Source organism: Caretta caretta, chromosome 9, assembly GCF_965140235.1.
Source record: "Caretta caretta isolate rCarCar2 chromosome 9, rCarCar1.hap1, whole genome shotgun sequence".
In the NCBI taxonomy this organism is placed as follows: domain Eukaryota; kingdom Metazoa; phylum Chordata; order Testudines; family Cheloniidae; genus Caretta; species Caretta caretta.
This window is the reverse complement of record NC_134214.1, coordinates 57,179,397-57,200,043: the sequence shown is the minus strand read 5'-3', so window position 1 is coordinate 57,200,043 and position 20,647 is coordinate 57,179,397. Positions and strand designations below refer to the sequence as shown.

The 20,647-nt window shown below is 46.5% G+C and overlaps 3 protein-coding genes across 6 annotated transcripts in view; 2 read left to right on the top strand and 1 right to left on the bottom strand.

The window, feature by feature from the left end:
- Positions 1-20,647, top strand: part of VAMP7 (vesicle associated membrane protein 7) — a 51,934-nt gene that overhangs the window by 20,245 nt on the left and 11,042 nt on the right. For 2 of the 3 annotated variants that reach the window (XM_048864569.2, XM_048864568.2), the window contains exons 2-4: positions 10,823-10,981; positions 14,871-14,928; positions 15,751-15,888. In XM_048864569.2, coding sequence (XP_048720526.1) covers positions 10,836-10,981; positions 14,871-14,928; positions 15,751-15,888 — 342 coding nt within the window. In that variant the 5' untranslated portion in view covers positions 10,823-10,835. The remainder of the gene's footprint in view (positions 1-10,822; positions 10,982-14,870; positions 14,929-15,750; positions 15,889-20,647) is intronic. The other variant, XM_048864570.2, reaches the window with a different exon arrangement.
- LOC125642782 (uncharacterized) lies at positions 987-3,088 on the top strand. The gene is made up of 2 exons (XM_048864567.2): positions 987-1,458; positions 2,295-3,088. Exons 1-2 carry the CDS (start codon positions 987-989, stop codon positions 2,600-2,602), a joined length of 780 nt encoding a protein of 259 aa, XP_048720524.1. The 3' UTR covers positions 2,603-3,088.
- The window catches only part of LOC125642780 (SLAIN motif-containing protein-like), a 105,570-nt gene continuing 86,374 nt past the window's right edge, over positions 1,452-20,647 (bottom strand). For both annotated transcript variants that reach the window (XM_048864557.2, XM_048864556.2), the window contains one exon: positions 1,452-1,826. In XM_048864557.2, coding sequence (XP_048720514.2) covers positions 1,670-1,826 — 157 coding nt within the window. In that variant the 3' untranslated portion in view covers positions 1,452-1,669. The remainder of the gene's footprint in view (positions 1,827-20,647) is intronic.

Here is a 20,647-nt window from a genome sequence, read left to right as displayed (position 1 = left end):
TCCTTTCTGCTATTCAAAAAGGATGGCTGGCAGGATATGGTCAAATCATACATCAGTGCATTTAATACATGCTACATTATTATCTCATTATTCTTTATCCTTCATTCTAAATCATACAAAATACAAACACAAAATCATCCTACTACAGGGTTAATAGTAGTTCTTTTGTATTGGGCTAAAGCGCTGCCAAACAAGGTCTGGTTTACAGCAGGTAGGTTTCCAGATATTGGCAGAAAGGAGCAATAGATTGTTGTGGTCAGGCTTCTAAAGTCACTTTCATAAGTGACTTTTAGGTCAGTGCAAGCAGGGCGCCTCAGGTTTTTACCATCAGATATGGCTCAAACAGCAGAAGAGCTGATGGGGACTCCTTGAAAATATGTTTTAAACCCCTTGTTAAGCCATCTGCTCTGCATGATGATTTGAGTGCTGCTGCTGCTGATGATGATCTGCATTCCTGTACGCCTTTCTCTGTGTAACTTACTATCTCTTCTGTGAAATAGATATTCTGATCATTGTACAGATGCGGGAGGGTGGTGGGAGATATGAACATAGTGAGGCTAAGGGCTTGGCTACACTTGCGAGGTAGAGCACATTAAAGGAGCCCTGGGCGCACTAGCTCACTACCCGTCCACACTGGCAAGGCACGCAGAGCGCTCCTGGTACTCCACCTCAGCAAATGGAATAACGTTTTGTGCACCCCCGCTGGAGTGCCGAAGCACCAGTGTGGATGCCCTGGTCTGTTAGTGCGCTCTGATCAGCCTCCAGAAGTGTCCCACAATACCTGTTCTAGCCACTCTGGTCATCACTTTGAACTCTACTGCCCTGCCCTCAGGTGACCTCAACTATCAGACCCGCCCTTTAAACTCTGGGAATTTTGAAAATCCCCTTCCTGTTTGCTCAGCCAGGCGTGGAGTGCTCTCAGCAAATCTTTCCAGGTGACCATGCCTCCACGCACCAGGTGATCCCCAGTATGGAGCAATAGCAGTATGCTAGATCTCATCAGTTGTTGCGGGGAGGAAGCTGTCCAGTGCCAGCTGCACCTCAGCCATAGGAATTACGATACCTTCGGGCAAATATCAAAGGACATGATGGAAAGGGGCCATGACCGGTACGCACTGCAGTGCAGGGTTAAAGTGAAGGAGCTGCGGAATGCCTACCGCAAAGCCCGCGAGGCAAACAGCCACTCCGGTGCTGCCCTTGCAACCTGCCATTTCTACAAAGAGCTGGATGCGATACTTGGGGGCGACCCCACCTCCACTCTGAGTAGCACCATGGACACTTCAGAGCCCAGTTCAACAAGGCAGGAGGAGCAAAGCGGGAGCAAGGGTGCTGAGGTGGAGGAAGACACCCCGGAATCCCTAGATGCATGCAGCCAGGAGCTGTTCTCAAGCCAGGAGGAAAGTAACCAGTCGCAGTGGCCGGTGCTTGGGGAAGGACAAACACCAGAGGAGGTTCCCGGTAAGTGGCTTTTGTTTTGGGAAGCAAGTTATTCCGTGCGGGCTCTTGGGGCTAGGAGGGTTAGGCCTAGATGCAGAATAGGGCATTGATGTGCTCTCTCACATTGTGGTAATTGGCCTCAGTGATCTCTTCAGAGGTCTCATCCAGAACTTGGGCAATGCGCTTGCGAAGGTTTCTCGGGAGAGCCACTGTGGTCCTTGTCCCAGTAAGGCTAACTTGTCCATGGCACTGTGCCGTGAGGGGTGGGGGGGACCATTGCTGCACACAGGCAAGCTGCATATGGGCCAGGGAGGAAGCCGCATTGCAGTAGAAGACCCTCCCTTGCTTCCCAGGTTACCGTCAGCAGCGAGATCTTCAAGGACGAACTCCTGTGGAAAATGTGGGGACAGTGTTCAGTATAGAGGCCCATTGCTGCTGTTGGCTCTCCCCAAGGCACAGAAACCCAGAGGACAGTACAGCCGTGAAACAATCAGTCATAGAATATCAGAGTTGGAAGGGACCTCAGGAGATCATCTAGTCCAACCCCCTGCTCAAAGCAGGACCAATCCCCAATATTTTTTGCCCCAGATCCCTAAATGGCCCCCTCAAGGATTGAACTCACAACCCTGGGTTAAGCAGGCCAATGCTCAAACCACTGAGCTATCCCTCCCCCCAGTCACGCTTGACCCTGTGCTTACTCACTATTTTGGGGCCCCCGTGGGTTATGTGCTCTTGCTTTGGGACGGGCAAATTATGCTATTGTGTAGACTGTGCTTGCCCTTAAGTACAGGGGAATCATTGCTCTGTCTAGTGTGAACAATGCTGCCTCTGTTAAGTGTTGCATTTTTCCTTTACAGATGCAACCTTGAGATCTCAGCCATCCATGCTATCACCAGCTGAAAGACTCCAAAGAATCAGAAAGAGGCCACATAGAAGCAAGGAAGACATGCTGCATGAAGTAATGCAGCATTCAAGTAATGAAAATCAAAAAGTGCAGGAGTGGTGGGACAGTGAAAGGAGGATCCGTCAGCAGAATGAGGAGCGCTGGCACAAAAGCATGGTGCTGCGGCAGCAAAGCACGGATTGGCTGATAAGCATAATGGAGCGCCAAGTGGACTCAATCCAGGCGCTCGTAGCCATGCAGGTGGAGCACTACCATGTCTGAGCCCCCTTGTCCCAAAACTCTTTCCCTTGTGCCCCCGTGTCACCTCCAACCCACTTTCCCCAACATCCGGGTTCTTACCCCCACCAGCTGCCTCCAACGCCTGTAGCTTCACCACCCAGCCCTGAAAACTATGACCCTTACCCACTGCACTCAACCCCCATCACCATGCAGTATAGCGATCCTGAAGTGCAGCACTCATTGCACAGCACTCCAGACAGGAAGGCTGAGTTTGATAAAAGGACATACGCAAATCTGTGATTGTACCATTCCCCACCCCACCCCCTTGCCCTTTGTTTCCCAAGCAGTTGTGTTTCTTTTCAATAAATGGATTTTTTGGCTTTGAAAACATTCTTTATTATTGCATAAAGTAAAAGATACCTTAGCCCAGGAAAGAAACAGGCACTGCAAGTCAGTGAAGCAAACACAGATTCCTACTAACATTGGAACCACTGCACTTTGCTCCCATGCAGGGAAGCAGACATTACTGGTGGCTTTCAGCCTCAAATTGCTCCCTCAAGGCATCCCTAATCCTTGCAGCCCCACATTGGGCCCCTCTAATAGCCCTGCTCTCTGACTGTTCAAATTCAGCCTCCAGGTGTTGAACCTCCAAGTTCCATGCCTGAGTGAATCGTTCACCCTTCCCTTCACAAATGTTATGGAGGGTACAGCACGCGGATATAACCGCGGGGATGCTGTCATTGGCCAGGTCCAGCTTCTCATACAGAGAGCGCCAGCGGCCCTTTAAATGGCCAAAAGCACACTCCACAGTCATTCTGCTCAGCCTCTTGTTGAACTGCTCCTTGCTGCTGTCAAGGCTCCCTGTGTAGGGTTTCATGAGCCACGGCATTAAAGGGTAAGTGGGGTTTCCAAGGATCACAGTGGGCATTTCGACTTCCCCTACAGTGATCTTCTGGTCTGGGGAAAAAAGTCCCAGGTTGCAGCTTCCTGAACAGGCCAGTGTTCCAAAAGATGTGTGTGTCATGCACCTTTCCAGGCCAGCCTGCGTTAATGTCAATGAAATGCCCACGGTTATCCACAAGCACCTGGAGAACCATAGAGGAATACCCCTTCCGATTAACGTACTCGGAGGCTAGGTGGGCTGGTGCCAGAATTGGAATGTGTGTGCCATCTATCAGCCCTCCACAGTTAGGGAAATCCATTTGTGCAAAGCCATCCACAATGTCATGCACGTTACCCAGAGTCGTGGTTCTTCTGAGCAGGATTCGATTAATGGCCCTGCAAACTTGCATCAACACAATTCCAACAGTCGACTTTCCCACTCCAAACCCATTAGCGACTGATCGGTAGCTGTCTGGAGTTGCCAACTTCCAGATTGCAATAGCCACCCACTTCTCCACTGTCAGGGCAGCTCTCAATCTTGTGTCCTTGCACGGCAGGGTGGGGGCAAGCTGCTCACACAGTCCCATGACAGTGGCTTTTCTCATCTGAAAGTTCTGCAGCCACTGCTCGTCATCCCAGACTTGCATGACAATGTGATCCCACCACTCAGTGCTTGTTTCCCAAGCCCAAAAGCAGTGTTCCACGGTGGTGAGTTTGCTTGTGGCATTCACGGACACGCTCATGTCATGTGCATTACTCGAGTCGATATCGTTGGAGCCCTCATTGTCATTTTGCATCATAAGGAATAACTTGACTGCCAAACATGACGTGCTGGTGAGACTCATCATCATACTCCTCAGCAGTTCGGGCCCCATTCCTGCAGACCAAAAGGGAAGACCGCGCACACAGTACAGAAAATCTTGAAAGATGGCGCCAAATGTGGATAGAAGCACAGGGATTGCTGGGATGTGAACTGATGCATCACGGGGCATTGGGACAGGACCCGCCCCCTTCCCACAAGCCATAGCATCAGAATGGGAAGAGGTGCTCTGTGGGATAGCTGCCCATAACGCACTGCTCCCAATGCCGCTGCAAATGCCACAAATGTGGCCATGCCAGTGCGCTTGCAGCTGTCAGTGTGGACAGACTGCAGCGCTTTCCCTACTGTGCTCTCTGAAGGTGGGTTTAATTCAAAGAGCTCTACATCTGCAAGTGTAGCCATGCCCTTAGAAAAAAGGTTAAGGTGTAAATTGATAGAATGGCCAGAACCATGAGTCCTGACTCCTAGTCAGTCCCCTACACTGATCATAAGTGAAATGCCCTGTGGGTATGTTTGTTTGTTTTTTTTATTTATTTAATTTTTTTTTGTACAAGTGCTTCCATTTCATAAGTGTGTGTTTGTTTCATCCTGCAAAAGAATCTTGAACGTCTGTGCTGCAGATGCCAATTTATCTGCCCGACATAGAGGAAGAAAGCAATAACCTGTTAAGGGATCATGACAGGAGTTAAGGCTACTTGAGCTTTTAGGGAACCTTACTAAACAAAGCGTTCTATCCTTGAAGTGTTCCTGCACGTTTAATAAAACTGCAGTTCTGTTAGAGAAGATGGATGAAGTAATGAGAGAAGAGTCTTATTTCTTTAAAGGACAATATCGAGTCTTACATGCCATGATCACAGATGTGCTATCTATAATATTGGGGAAAATATCTCTGCAAAGATGATGGCAAACAGAAAAAGGTCACTGTAGCTTTTGTCCTTTTTGGCTAGCCTTTTTCTTGCAAATCAGAGATGAGAACAGTGCATGCTGAGAGAGAAGCATTCAAAGCCCCTGAGAGCGAGCTTGCTCACTTCCTCAAGCTGATAGGGCCTTGAAGCTACATAAGTAGACAAAACAGCTGCACAGTGAGGATAAGCGGGAAGCTTGCTGGATGCTATGCAGGTAGCGGGGCTAATGCTGAAAAGCCAACAGTGAGTGACTGTGCAGTACTGTTGCATGGAGAAGGAAGCTGCAAAAAAGGCTTCATGAAAGTTTATTAATGGGATGTCAGTCCTACTGCTTAAGCCTAGATTTATATCCTAACCAGGCTGTTCCCTCTAGGGGTAAGAATGACAGGTGGGGGTGACTGAGGCAAATACAAGCACTTCTTGAAATGTAAAGTGGCATGGGGAAGTGGGGAGCCCATCAGCACAGCTTAAAGAAGCAAGAAGGACACCAGTGCAGCTGGTAAACGTATGTATCAAGTTGCAGTCATTCAGAGACCCTAATTAGTTCTGCTTTGAGCAACCAGTGCAGAGCAAAGGAGCAGCAGGAGTAAGACTAGCCCTCCACCTCTAGCGGGTGGTGATGCTGAAAGCCCATTAATTTGGGTCTGAAGATTCCCTATCATAGACCAAGAGGGAAGTGAAAGAGGCAAATTCAGTGAACGCAAGGGCACTGGAGGGAAATAGTGCTGTGACTGGCTGACGCATGCTGGAGTGCCCTTCGCCCTGCCCTGCTTATTCCTCTGTTTTCATGTAAGAGGCCAAGGGAAAGTGAGTGTGGGCAGCTCTTGTGCATCTGCAATTTCATCAATTCAGGGTGTCTTCTCTGGGACTCGGGTTTGTAAGCTCTTCCATTTAATAGCATATCTGATTTGCCCTCTTTCTCTGAAAGTCTGCTTCAGCAGCCTGGAGTGCTCTAAACCTTTCATTGCTCTGCTCTCCTGCTTATCTGCTCTTGTGCCGTACCTATCACATTAGCTTTGCCAGTGATGCAGGCTTGAACACCTGTCTGTTCCCACAAATGTCTCTCTGCTGTTTTTGCTGATTTTCAGCATGGAATGCCATTTCTGACTTAATCCATAAATCCACTACCCTATTCTTCAAATCCCTCCTCATGACACATTTCTTGTGATGCCATCATGAGTTGGCAAGCTTGCATGGCACTCAGCACTCTTTAATACAATGAGATCAACTCTCTCAGATTTCAAACCACTAAGCTATGGAATAACTAACCTGTGTAACACTGTGGTCTTAGCATCATTGCCCTTCTTCCTGCTTTCTCACATGCCTACTATAGGCATACTCACCATCTAATCTGAAGTGAGATTCAGCAAGTATGATTACCAGGACAGAACTATATCTCTGTCTCTACAGTGGCTGACCCAGTGGAACCTTGATCCTGAGTGGGGATATCACAAACATCAAATATAAGCCCATGTGCAGAATTAAGTAAAAAAAAAAAAAAAAAATGTCATTTTATGCCCATATTGCTAGAGCAGACCAGGGCTTGACTTGATAAAAAGGTGGTGATAGTTCTTTCAGTATATGCTTTCTGGGTCCAAAAGTTAAAGGCTGCTTTATGGTCTGGTGTCTGCTACTTCCTCTGTATGTGTCTTTCTCCTGTTTTCATGCATAATGACTCTGCACCTGGTGGGGAAAGTGCTGGCCAAAAAGAGGTTGCTGAAGTGCAGGTCGTATCAGGTTGTTTTGTCCATGCTGCCACCTATGATGGATACTGATGTGATCCTTGATTGCATGGAGTCATTTCAAGTCTCAGTAGCTCTGTATATGCTAGGGCAAGGGTCAGCAAGCTTTCAGAAGTGGTGTGCCAAGGCTTCATTTATTCACTCTAATTTAAGGTTTTGCGTGCCAGTAATACATTTTAACATTTTTAGAAGATCTCTTTCTATAAGTCTTTAATATATAAGTAAACTATTGTTGTTTGTAAAGTAAATAAGGTTTTTAAAATGTTTAGGAAGCTTCATTTAAAATTAAATTTAAATGCAGAGCCCCCCGGACCGGTGGCCAGGACCCGTGCAGTGTGAGTGCCACTGAAAATCAGCTCGCGTGCCTCCTTTGGCACGCGTGCCACAGGTTGCCTACCCCTGTGCTAGGGAAGTGGTCTGTTGCTGTAAACAACAGTTGGTACCAAGTTTCAAATTCAATGCTTGTTTCTTGTAACAGTGTACATAATGCAGAAGGGACGAAACCAGCAGTTTTCAATGCTTCTGTTGGGAATCTGGTACCTACCGCTATTGTCAGGAATGGCTTATTTTCGTGCTGTAGATGGAGTCCTGTTTTATTAACTGAGATGGAATATGTGGGCCTAAAGAGTTAAAGGTGTTAACATGACCCTGAAATTGTCCAACATTAAACAGTTTAAACAAGGTTTGGTATCCAGTGACCTCAGCCTGCTTTGTACCATGGCAAACACACCATGAAACATTCTTTTAATCTTTTATTAAAGGTGGGGGGGGCAGTTAAAGCATTTGAAATGTATGTAAAGTATTAAATAAGGTTTTCATTTTAACAGTAACCCTTGTTGCCTTTCCCTTGAGCTCTAGAGAGTCTTCAGAAAGGAAAAGAAACCTTATTTGACCCTCTTTCAGATGGCATCCAAGATAACAGTACTTTCTAGGGAAAAGAGAAGAAGTTAGCTGAGATGGAGGAAGTGTTGTTGTTAAAGTCCGATCTAGTTTCCTAAATGACAAAATGAGAGACAGGACGGAAGAGAAAAGAACAGTAAAGATAGAAAACGCAGCTGCTGTCTCTGGTGTTGACGCTCACTGCTGAAAAACCCAGGCACAGCACATGGTCTGATCAGCCACCTCAAGACCTGGCAAACTTGTATTAGCATCAGGCTGTTTAGATCATTGCATTTAGCTGCCCCTCTGGTCACAGGCTTGCAAAATATACAGTCGTGGCTAGCCAAGCCAGACTCTAATTAGGCAGAAGGAAAAAGAGAAGAAATAAAGAGGGGAAGAAAATGGGGGGGGGGAGGGGAACGAGCATGCAGCAAGTGACAGTCTTACATCCCAGGTTAAAGTTTCCCCAAGCCAATGGCTCATGGGGCTTATGTGATTAAGACATGTCAGTTTCATAGCCAATGGTACCCAAGGGAGTAATGTGGCCAGCAGCACATCCAACTGCCTTGGCTGCCGTAACCCGCTGGATCATTTGGCCACTGTGTGAACTGGAGATGGCCTTTCAGTGTGAGATCAAGTGAGACTCAAAAGCACAACTTTTGGGGTTGTAGTTGAGTAACTTAACCATTCAGCCACTGCACTGACTCACATCCCAGGTGGTAGTTGGGTTTAGCTGCAGCTGGTAGAGGTGGAGGTACTGATGTCATCGGAGTCCTCTGTCAGGACATCTCTCAGGTTAGGATGAAGATGATCTGGGGGTCCAAGAGACAATGGGGGCAGCAGCCAACATGGTGAAGCTCACTCCCCTTTTTTCAGTCAGCCAGAGTTGCGGTATCCTCCTCCTTTTTTCCCAAAAAAAGTCTTTCCTTTTAAGAAAAGGAGTACTTGTGGCACCTTAGAGACTAACAAATTTATTTGAGCATAAGCTTTCGTGAGCTTTTTTTTTTTTTTTCACTCGATTACGGACCAGAGAGATTGAAGTGTTCTCCAACTGGTATTTTCCACTGAATGCATCCGATGAAGTGAGCTGTAGCTCACGAAAGCTTATGCTCAAATAAATTTGTTTGTCTCTAAGGTGCCACAAGTACTCTTTTTTTTTTTTTTTTTTGCGAATACAGACTAACATGGCTGCTACTCTGAAACTTTTCTTTTAAGGACCCCAAAAGAGAGCAATGGGTAGAATACCCATCCCGTCATTATTTTGTTTACCAGTTAGGTCTAACTTCTGACACACCAGTTGTGGTCTCACTGTTCTTGTATACCAGGCATGATTTTAACACAGTTCTGGAATTGTATCCGTAGGCCTCTTTGTTTGGATTAATTCAGTCTTTGTCTCTTTTGAACCTTTTCCCATCATTTGGTGGTGGTGTGATATTTTATGAACTTTGAATCACTTTTTACAGTGGAACTCACAATTAGGGTCAATTTGTAGGCCCAGTTATCACAACAGTCCACTGAAATGGTAGATGCTGGGTTTATGGGCAAGGAGGCTAGCGCTGAAAGTGCTGTAATTTGGTGCCTTTTCTTGGCCTTTTACAGTTTAAGGCCTAGAATAAAACACCTCATCCCCACTGAAAGGAAAGTGCCAGGGAAACTAGCACAATCCTGCTTCCAGTCTGAACAGGGATTTGATCCCTTGGCATTCTCAACGCTGACCTTCCAGTCATCCCAGTCACTTTCGCACACAGTCCTCTGGCTCTGCCACCCGTGCTTCCCAAGTTCAAATCCATGGTGATGCACACAGGATTTGTTTCAGTGGCTGAGTACAAGATGGATGACATTGGAACTCTCCAGGTGGAAAATGAAAAATAGTAGGCTCCCTTGCAGGGTCAGGAGGCGTTCCCTTTACATCTGCTCTAAGCAGAAAAGAGGCTTATGGATGTACTGGAATTGGCTGGTCAGAGAAACCACCTGAGCAGATGTCACTGCTGCAGCCTAACATGGGGTTCCATCTTTTAAATATTGGGTCTCTGACTGCAGACTAAAGTGCTGATATTCCACTGATTAACACAGTCTGCTGTCTCATCAGCTAACAAGTACTTCTCTACTGTCTTGATAGACTGAGCATAGCCCCAGTTGCTTGAATGCTTAAACCCTGCCGCAGACTGAATTTGATATATTCATAGGATGTGAGGATACGTGGTTATCTTCCCACCAAGGGATGCAGTCTGAGGAACATTCAATCTAATTTTAAAAGATGCAGAATGGCATGCTGTGAATGTTTTGTTGTGGGAGTCCATGCATGTTGATATTTGATTTGACTAAAGCATATGTACTTCATTAACTGCCAGACCAAGGGATGCTACTGGGGAAATGTATATGGCAGTTCCAGAACTGTAAGCTGCTGGTGTCTCTCCTGTACTTTGAATCCATAATTTACTAAAATCAGGAAACCTCTTTAAAACAACCAGCTAACCCACAGAGATTTGTGTGCATGCATTAGAACGGGTGCTGGTGCATTGTGACCACTACTGGTACAATAATCATAGTCTTGCTGCTAATGTTGTGCTCCCCTTGTCTGTTATGAGACAGGGGGCTAGCCTTTGCCCCAAAAAGCTTACAGTCTGAGATGGTCTTTCCATTGTATGTAGCAAGTCGTGTGCAATTCTAACTTGGGAAATGTGAAATTGTGACTCTCCTGTGAGAATTGAAAACTTAGTTACCTAGAAGCAAACTCCTTTGCAACAAATTAACTGCATGTAGTCCCATGATGCATGACCTGTATCAAACTGGAATCTTGTAGAGAGGTCAGCATACTTCTACCTATCTTATTGAGTGGTGCCTGGGGAAGAGGAAGAAAGATGGGCTGCAGGTAGTGGCATCCGGTAGAAATATTGAACAGTCTTACTCCTTCCCTGCCCTCTATGCCAAAAATTGAGAGGAGCTGTTAAAATGGAATTACTGTGCTCTGCTGAGAGGGAACCATAGAGGACGTGTTATGAGTCCCCTCATCCTGTGTGTATTGTGTCTCTAGCTAGTGTGAAGCAATGGCCATCCTGTTTGCTGTTGTTGCCAGAGGCACGACCATCCTTGCCAAACATGCCTGGTGTGGAGGAAATTTCCTGGAGGTGACGGAGCAGATCCTGGCAAGGATACCATCAGAGAACAACAAACTCACCTACTCACATGGAAAGTGAGTAATGCTTTGTTTTCTGGGGTTGTGGAGAAGGGGGAGAGAAGGGACCTCCTGTGGGGAGAAACTGAGTTTGGGCCATGGCTACTTAGTGAGGTATTGAGACCTGAAAAGGGCATTGCTCCCACCCACCTTGTTTCTTATGTTAAAAATTCAGGTCTTGAATGCCCTGTGAAGCTCTGAGAAATAGTTGGATTAAGACATCACATGTCAAGATTGAAAGATGAGTAATTGATCTAACCACACTTTCTGAAATGGTGCTGAACATGGGATGCCCTGGGCTGTACTTGCAGTTATGCAGAGTGTAAGGGCACCAGGTTTGCTGCACTGATTGCTGACACTTCTTGGCTACCAATACATTTAAGATATCTCATTCCTCAGGCAGTTCTTGGAGACTGATCCCTCTAAGACACTAGTGGAGTTGGTATTATCCTCTGGTATCGCTAGGAGGATCTTTGTACTAGGAGTCTGAGATTCCTTGGATATTCACAGAAATAGTCATCAGCAATGGGGGAGGCCAGAAGGGTGTGACTGATTATGTGCAATTTTGGCTTTGGGCCATGGAGAGAAAAATCTGTGTCGCATAAGGCTTTACTATAGATTTATTTAACCTTTCCTAAAATATGCTGAATACAACAGTGCATGACCCAAACTGCCAGGCACAGAACTATGGATGAACCGCAATGGCAAAGGTCAGGTGGATGGTTTCCCAAAGTTCAGGGTGTTTCATTTCAATTGCATCTCAAATCTAGATCTCTAATCTAGAGTAACCCAGACTTTCCCTCATACTGTCAAAGGCCATGGGTCCAAAACTTGTTATCCTTGGTGCACTTTAGGATTCCAAGTGTGCTTTCAGGTAACAACTGGCTGGACCTGCCTGCTCCATTGTTACACACAGGCTGTCCAACAAAATTTGTAGGAATCCCACAAATTATAGCTCTAACTGGGGAGGACTTTGACTGGGAGCACTGCAAAGTGTTGTATTTTAGGGATGTGTCCCACTGAGTTGGCCTAGTATCTGCTTGGCAGTTTTCAATTTTTACAAAAATACTAAATCTTAATCTTGAGGACAGCTCACATTCCTTACTCCAATCCTTAGTTTCTACTTAAAACCAAGCTGGGCAGTTGGCTAGGTGTGCCTCCATTAGTATATTTGATGCATGCTAATTGGGCTAATTCCTGATAGAGAGGATCTTGGCTTGACAGTCTGTCTCAACTGCTCAGGGAGCTCAGATAAGGGATAATGATTACTAGCAGACATGTCTGCTTCCCAAGTGTGCTATGGGTTACATGTGACATGCAGCAGGAGTGTATATACCCCAGGCCTTGAGGGAGCTAATCTTGGAAGTGACTGAAGATATCAGCTGGGGGGTGGGTGCCTATAACTGGGGCAAGGGAAGATTATTGCTTTGTTAAACACTTCGCTTGAATGGGGTGAACTGCATTTCCCAAACTTTCTAAACTACTGCAGTAGGATAATGCACAGTGCGGGCTTGGAGCTATTGGGCAGCACTGTGACTAGCCACACTCTGCATTCAGTATGAAACCGCCTCCCCAGCCAGAATCACAGGGGTTCCGTCCTAGCAATCTAACTCTGCAGTGTTTGTATGCCCATAACAAAATGGGGAGAACCACCCCTAGATTGGCACTCCTCTGTCCTGCTGTCCTTCCACGGGAGAAGGAAATGGGCAGATTGGCTCTAATTCCATACACCTCCTTTTGAAGGGTGTTTGGAAGGTGTGACGTCTTCTTACTTGTGTTCAAAATCCTCCAAACAGCCCTGCTCCCCTACTTGGGAGCGGGCAATTCCTTCCCTCCCCTGGGACAGAGCAAAGATCATGGCTTGGGGCTGGGAAGATGCAGTTCAGTTCTGTCCAGCTGTGGAACTTGAGGTCACCTGAGCAGGGCAGCTGAGGTGGCCTGAGGAGAGGGCTTAGCATTCAGACCTTAGGTAGTTACTTTCCACTGGCTGTAGAATCTTTGGGGTGTTTCTGCCCAGCGTCCTCGCCCCCATAGACAGGGAGACCTGGGAATGCTCTTCCCCTGTGCCTGAATGTCTGGAGTTTCTGTTTCTAAACCAAAAACAAACTCAGAGAAAATAGCTGAAGCCTGGTGTGCCCCCATTAATGCAGAACTTTAGGAGTGAATGCCTGATCTTGCTGCACCCCACTCCTGAAGCAAACACACTGTGGTTTCAGGGGTCCCTACCTAATGCTGTTTAGCACCTGGACTTCCCGATGCTATCCAGTCTCTGCTGCTGCCATGAAGGAGGCTTCTGACATAGAAGGGATGGGGTTTATTCCCGTTTTGGGAATAGGGTTGGGCTTTTAGGGGCTCACAATCTCACCAGTAAAAATCTTAACCATGTCCAGAACTCCTAATGGGGATCTATCAGAGTGTGCACGCAAACACACAGGTGAGGCAGAACTGGACAAATTGTACTAGGTAGACTGCATCTCTCAGGAATGTTGTGAGACTTAATTAAAGGCTTGTCAATTGTTTTTTAGATCCTTAGATGAAAGAGGCTGTATAATAATTCAAAAGTATTACTAAGATGCCTTTCTAAAACCTGGGAAGAACACTGCTGTTTTACTCATTGTAGGTGTTTAATAATGCAGAACATCAGGCTTGCTTAAGTGTGTCAGTCTAGGTGCAAATCAAAAAATTAAGAATGAATGCAAGTCTTAGAGCAATGTGGCTGCTCGCTATTTCCAAGGAGTTCCACAGTTAGTTAAATGCAGCGTAGCAGTCAGAGGATGCCAATCACCATAGAGCTGTTTGTGTAAGCAGCTGATGGAGGCCTGTGGATCATGTGCATTTGAAATTGGTTTAGTAAAAACATTAACTGGGTTATTGATACAACTTCTGTCGTGGTAGCACCCAGAGAGCTGAATCATGAACTTGCCTCCTTGTGCTAGAGAATCATGGAAGATTAGGGTTGGAAGAGACCTCATCTAGTCCAACCCCCTGCTGAAAGCAGGACCAACCCCAACTAAATCATCCCAGCCAGGGCTTTGTCAAGCTGGGCCTTAAAAGCCTCTAAGGATGGAGATTCCACCACCTCCCTAGGTAACCCAATTCCTGTACTTCACTACTCTCCTAGTGAAATAGTTTTTCCTAATAGCCAACCTAGACCTCCCACACTGCAACTTGAGACCTGGGCCAGAAGAGTTTACAATGGAAATTTCATTGCTTCATTAAGCAAATTACTGTGTGGACACACTAGCTATACTTTTTCAAGTTTCAGAGTAACAGCCGTGTTAGTCTGTATTCGCAAAAAGAAAAGGAGTACTTGTGGCACCTTAGAGACTAACCAATTTATTTGAGCATGAGCTTTCGCACGAAAGCTCATGCTCAAATAAATTGGTTAGTCTCTAAGGTGCCACAAGTACTCCTATACTTTTTCAAGGAATTTATGTTGTCTTACTTTGGTAGGCATGATTGTTTGCTTTATACTTTGGCTGATAAGATTGAATACACAATCTGTGGAAGTCCCTTGATGGTTTTACCTTGGTATGTTAAATGATCAGTACAGTGCATAACTTTAATACATCTGCAGTTAGGCATTGCCCCAGTTGGCTATTAATCCAGGGGTGCCCAAATGTGGGCTGTGAGCCACATATAGCCACTGGGATACCAACATGTACCCACTGCCCACAGCTGTTATCTTTAGTTCTATGCAGGTTACAATACAAAGATCCCAGAAGAAACATGCTGTGATCAAGATGGAGCATTGCATGCTGGGATCTGTTTCTTTTCTGTAGGGTGGCTGCAAGTTGCTCCACTCCTTAATTTGAGTGTGTCTGGCAGATAGCTGTTCGAACACATCAGACATTGGGGTCTTCTACAGCAGTTCATGGAGTCTTGTTTTTTTTCCCCCTTTTTGCAGTTATCTATTTCATTATATCTGCCAAGACCGGATTATATACCTATGTATCACAGATGATGTAAGTATTTTGGATAACGCTACTATGCATACAGCCTGCAAATGATAGCTTTTTTCCTCTGTGCTTATCCATGAAAATCAATAATGGGCACAAATCCATGGGGCTGTTTTCTTTAGTGGCATTCCTGCATATTTACACTGGTGTAACTCAGAACATGGGCCCCTCTATTTAAAGTCAAAGTTCAAATATTTGAGTTCAGTCTACCTCAATATCCAGCTGGTGTATGTATGGGGGGTGACAGTGTCTCCTTCCCACCACACCAACTTCCCCTGCTGCTTTCTACTTGCAAGTGAAAACCTGTGGGGGAGGGGAAGGGGAAGGTTGGTAAGATTCACCCAGCTTTCTCAGCAGGACCAGTACAATAAACCTACAAGGATCAGGTGACTTTCACTCTGCAGTCATCTCTAAGGCATCCTTAGTTATTAGTACAGTACACTTAAGCTTTACCCTCAACTGTGGAAGAAGGTACAAATGGAGGCTGTGAAGTCTGTTGTCTTTGTTTCCCCTTAAAAAGTAAATGAAGCACAGGCTTGCTTTTGAGCTTTGTATGCCTGATTCCAGTGGGTATCCAGCAAGAAACAGACTGATATTAAAGTGACTGCCCTTAACAAAGAGATTAAGAGGAAGAGGTAGCAAGGCTTTTGCAGGGTTATGCGCAGCGCGGTTGTTCATGTTTGATAAAAGTTGGAGGGTCTCTAAATGGTTGCATATCTTAAGTTTTTCTGTAGGCGACCTATCCCACAGTTCCCTAACTAGAACAGTGTTGGGTGACTTGCAGTTTTCTGCCTGCTGTGAATATTTTTTTTTTTTTTTTACTTTTAGAACTTTGAACGTTCCAGAGCCTTCAGTTTCCTGAATGAAATCAAAAAGAGATTTCAGACTACGTATGGTTCAAGAGCACAGACAGCACTTCCATATGCCATGAACAGCGAATTCTCCAGTATCTTGGCTGCACAGCTGGTAAGATACATATAGTCAGAAGGGGCTGTCTAACCAGTCTCGTCTCTCCCTTGTAAACACTCTTGTTGTTGGCTTTAAATCAGTGGTTTTCAACCAGGGGTATGCAGAGATCTTCCATGTAATCAACTCATCTAGATATTTGCTTATTTTTACAACAGGCTACGTTAAAAGCACTAGCAAAGTCAGTGCAAACTAAAATTTCATACAGACAATCTTCCAAGTCCCTAGTCAGACTCCACTCCCATCCTTGGAAAGAGTTCCCCTAAGTAGGGAGGAAAGTGGTGTTTGGAGAGAAAAATGCATGCATACTTTGTAATAGCTTGTGCAGAGCTGTGTTGGGAACTCCTCCTACCTGAACATTGATACGCTTCTCTTCAGCAGGACTAGTTTGTATTTTGACACCTCAGGAGTATGTAGCCTTTCTAGAGCTGGGCACATCTAAGCACTTGACAGTCATAAACACAGCCTGATGTAGTCTGCTGTTCTGAGACTGGAGAATTTCTTTTAGAATCCATCCTTTGTCACAGATCTTGCTCCAGTCTCAACTTCCATATTGAAAATCTTTCAAGGGGATGTTAAAAATATGAACTGAATATAAAGAGACTGTCCGTAGTCTCAGGTAACATGGAAACAATAACTTTGAGCGATTAACTGCCCCCATTCATTTCAGTTAAATTTTGACTCCTAATGACAGCTTAATAGCAACGCTCTGTTTCTGCTCAAGTGATCCACAATAAAATTCTGCTAATATGCTTATCCAACGATCCTAAACTGCCTCCTGAGCATGGAAAGCTTTCACCCTGCCTCTCTCACCTAGATTCCTTCATAATGATGTTGATTATGCAGATAATTAGCATACTGGAAATGTAGAGTAGCACAAAAGGAAATATAGAATATCATGGGGTTATACTATTGCTTGTAGTATTCACTTTCCTATTGAATTCAATAAAATCCACCTGTATAATTAAATGAAGCTGTTACAGAATTTCCAGTCAGTTTGCCACACTATAGCACCACAGAATTCAAGTCTAGCTTGCTGCAGTGTACACAGGGACCTGATAACAAACTTTGCGATTAACCTTGCAGTTGCTGTTCCCATTTCCCTGCTGAGGATTGAGGCACACAAGAGAAGTGACTTGCCCAAGACTGTACAAAGTCAGAGCTGGGACATAAACTCTGTAATCTTAGCTATGTAATCTTAGCTTTCACCTCAATTTTTATTTTTCCATGTCCCTCTGCCTCCTGTAATACTTAGTACTTGTGTTCTTCACCCATAGATATCAAGCCATCTACAAGGGTACTGAAGTAACAGGGAAGATAAACCTGAGAATCTCTGGGTAGAACTTCACTTGTAAGCTTTTGGAAATTAGTAGCAAGCCAAAGTAGATGTAGGAAGTGGTTGAAAGCAGCCTGCAAGACCTGTACAGCTAGAACACTGATACAATAGAAATGGTGCTGGTGAAATGCACCTGGACTTGTCAGTGCTAAGATGCTCAGGATGTTGTGTCCTAAGCCTCTTGGAATGTAAAGGAGAGGTTTAGATCAAGTTTTGGTCTGCCCTGTTGGACCCCCAAAAGAGTAGGTGGCTTGAAAAAAGAGCAACTCCTAATCCTGCATATTGCAAAACAAACAGGACTGGCAAGGTGGTTACCCTCCATGGCTCAGTGTCTCATTACTCTCTGCACTGGCAATGGAAAGGGGGAGAAGAAACAGAATGTTACTCTGCTATATCTTCTCCAGCAAAGCTACAGGCTGGTGAAGGAGCAGTGCTTTAGTGATCCTCATTAGGGAGGTATAGCTGTCCCCATTGAGAGCTGCGGTGTTGAGTGGAGACTCTGCAAAAGCTGCCCAAATGAGGGGAGACGTCCTCTGGAGCTCAGCTGCACATTTGTCTGAGATCTTGAAGATCACTTTTTATTAAAAGAAAGGCAAAAACAACTTGTACAGGTGTGCGTGTAGACTCTTGCAGATCTGCACACTTTGTATTATGGCTGCCTATAGAATTCCCTCCCCTGTGATGCTTGTGCATTGGCATAAGAGTGTGTAGTGAGGGCGGGTACAGAAGGGCAGGACTCAAGGACTGGAACAGAGAGCTCTGGGGGAGAGTTAACATGCATTGGCAATGTGATGCAGAGAGAGTGAAGACTGAATAGCAAAGGGTGATGTGGGGGGGAGAGTGGAGTCTGTGGTGGAAACTTGCACAGTGGCTGGCTTCAGACTGTTTGGTTGAGGGCCAACAGACAGGATTTCTCCAAAAATCATTCAATCTGTTACTGATAGGGGGTGGGCTTTGGAACAGGAGCTGCTTCCTCTGGACCTGTCACATGAATGCATGTGATCAGTAAGCGTTGCAGTTGGTGGATGGAGGAACGTAGAGAACACCACAGCTGGCGCTCACGTTTACTGGCACATAGCAGAGAACTTTCTGTTTCAATCCTATGGAACCATTTGTGCCGAGACTCCCTAAAGGGGTCTAAATTGGGAAGTGCAGTGAGCGTAGGATATTTTAAAAATACAAATGCTGACTGCTCACCCCATTTGTCTAAATGTCTGCTCAAAACTTTATTTTGCAGTAAATGCCATTTCTAGGGCCTAAAGCTGCAAGTGTAGGCTGATCACATACTTCGTTCTTCCCATCACAGGCAAAAACACACTTGTAGTGGGAATGAGGAAGGTATGACAATAACTGGGACGCACCTCCCTGTGCTGCTTGGCCCATAACGATATGTAGGGTGCTGCGTACATTGAGGGATCTTACAGTAGCTGTGAGTAGCTAATAAGCCAGTGATGTTTCTGATTTCCTTTACATCCAGCCTTACTCCCTAAGGAGGGTTGGGTCTACTTAGTATTTGGCTTAGAGCGGGGTCTCAAACTCAATTTACCTTAGGGCCAGTGCCAATCCTCAGATCCTCCCAGCAGGCCAATAATGTCACTCAATCCGCCCAGAACCCGCCCCCCAAAACTCCGCCCCCACCTGCCTAAGGCTCTGGGAGGGAGTTTGGGTGGGGGAAGGGGTCTGGGGTGCTGGCTCTGGGCTGGAGTTTGGGTGCTGGGTGCAGGCTCTGGGCTGGGGCAGAGGGTGGGGTTGCAGGCTCTGGGAGGGAGTGTGGGGGGAGGTGTGGGAAGGGGTTGGGGTGCAGGCTCTGGGAGGGAGTCGGGGGTCGCTTACCTGGGGCTCCAAGGGGAGGCAGGCCGGGGGGGCCTCCACACGCTGCTGCCCCCAGGCACCGCCCCTGCAGTTTCCCATTGGCCGCAGGGGCACTTGGGACGGGGGCAGCGCCCGGAGGTGAGGCACAGCCCCGCCCTGGGGCCACAGGGAGGGGCTGGCAGACATGTGGAGCGAGCAGGCAGACGCTGCTCGGCTGTGCTGCCAGGGCCCCGGACCATTTTAAATCATCTGGGGGGGAGCGCCCAGGGGCGGCAGGTGGGGCCAAGGGAGAGACCCGGCCCCAAAACTGCTGGAGCCCGCAGGCCACATTGGGGAGGGAGGTTCGCGGGCCGCAGATGGCCCACAGTCTGCAAGTTTGAGATCCCTGGCTTAGAGTCTCTGGAGTAAACTGGGGGGGTGAGGGACTGTGAACAGCAGTTCAGTAGGCAATACGATTCAGCTGAGTCTGTGCTGGTATGACGCACAAGCACAATGCTAGGAATTGCTGCTCTTCTGGCTCTAGTCTATAGGATGGAAGTTGCCTGTAGCACACCATACACTACTGTCAAGGCTAAATCCCCTCTCTGGCACTTCAAGTGCAGAAGGCAGGGGCCTGCAAGGATTCTAAAAATGAAAAAAAATAAGGCTCAGCTCCATTTCCGCCTCCAAGCGCTTCTCCTCTCCTCCGCTTTCCACCTCCAAGCGCTTGTCCTCTGTTTCCAAGCGCTTCATCCCTAGGAAGAAATTCCTTTCTGCCTCAGTTAGAACTCAGCCTGGGTTAAAGGCATCCCTCCATCCTGGCACCTGGATCTCGGGTTGGGGAGGGCTGAACCTTCCCTCCTGGGAAGTTCCTGGTCCCCCATCCTTACCCTGCATTTCTGTCATGGAGCTGGATGTCTGGGCTTGATCTGGGTCTGTCTTCTCCGGGGCGTGCCGCTTTGGGAAGACTGGTTTCTCCAGAGTTTTGGTGCCTGACCGCAACCTCATGCACAGGCTGCCCTACGCTAGCCTAGCTATTTCGTTGCCACAAAGCAAGAAAAGAAAAAACTAATAAACTGCTTGTTGGACTACCTGGCTTTGCAGGCTAATCCTTTGGCTTGCCTGTTTCCACTCGGGCAGCAAAGAAAAGAAAGAGAGAAAAAAACAACTCCCTGTCTTTCAAGCAGCCAAAAGGAAAAATGCGTCCTTTTAAAATCCTGAGGTCTGTGCTTCTGGTTCAAAATGATCCCACTGCTCTGTCACCATGTCAAGGCTGAATCCCCACTCTGGCACTTTGAGTGCAGAAGGTGGGGGGCCTGCAAGGATTTTAAAAATTAATACTTGCCACTCCAGATTTGTATTAAACTCCCAAGATTACAGCTTTTCTCTGACCTTGGCTCGCTAAACTCTGCCACCACCCAAATGCAAAAAAAACCCCTTGGACCGAGGAAGGAACACTTGGGAATTCCTCCCCGGGGGGTACCCTCAAAAACCCTTCCCATTCCCCCCACCACTCACCCCCGCCCCAGGAAGAGCTGAGAAAGAAAACAAAGGAAATTAGTTGTGCTACCAGCTAATCAAACAACATGCACAAACCTCTTAGGATACCAAAAATCCAATCCTGTTCTTAAA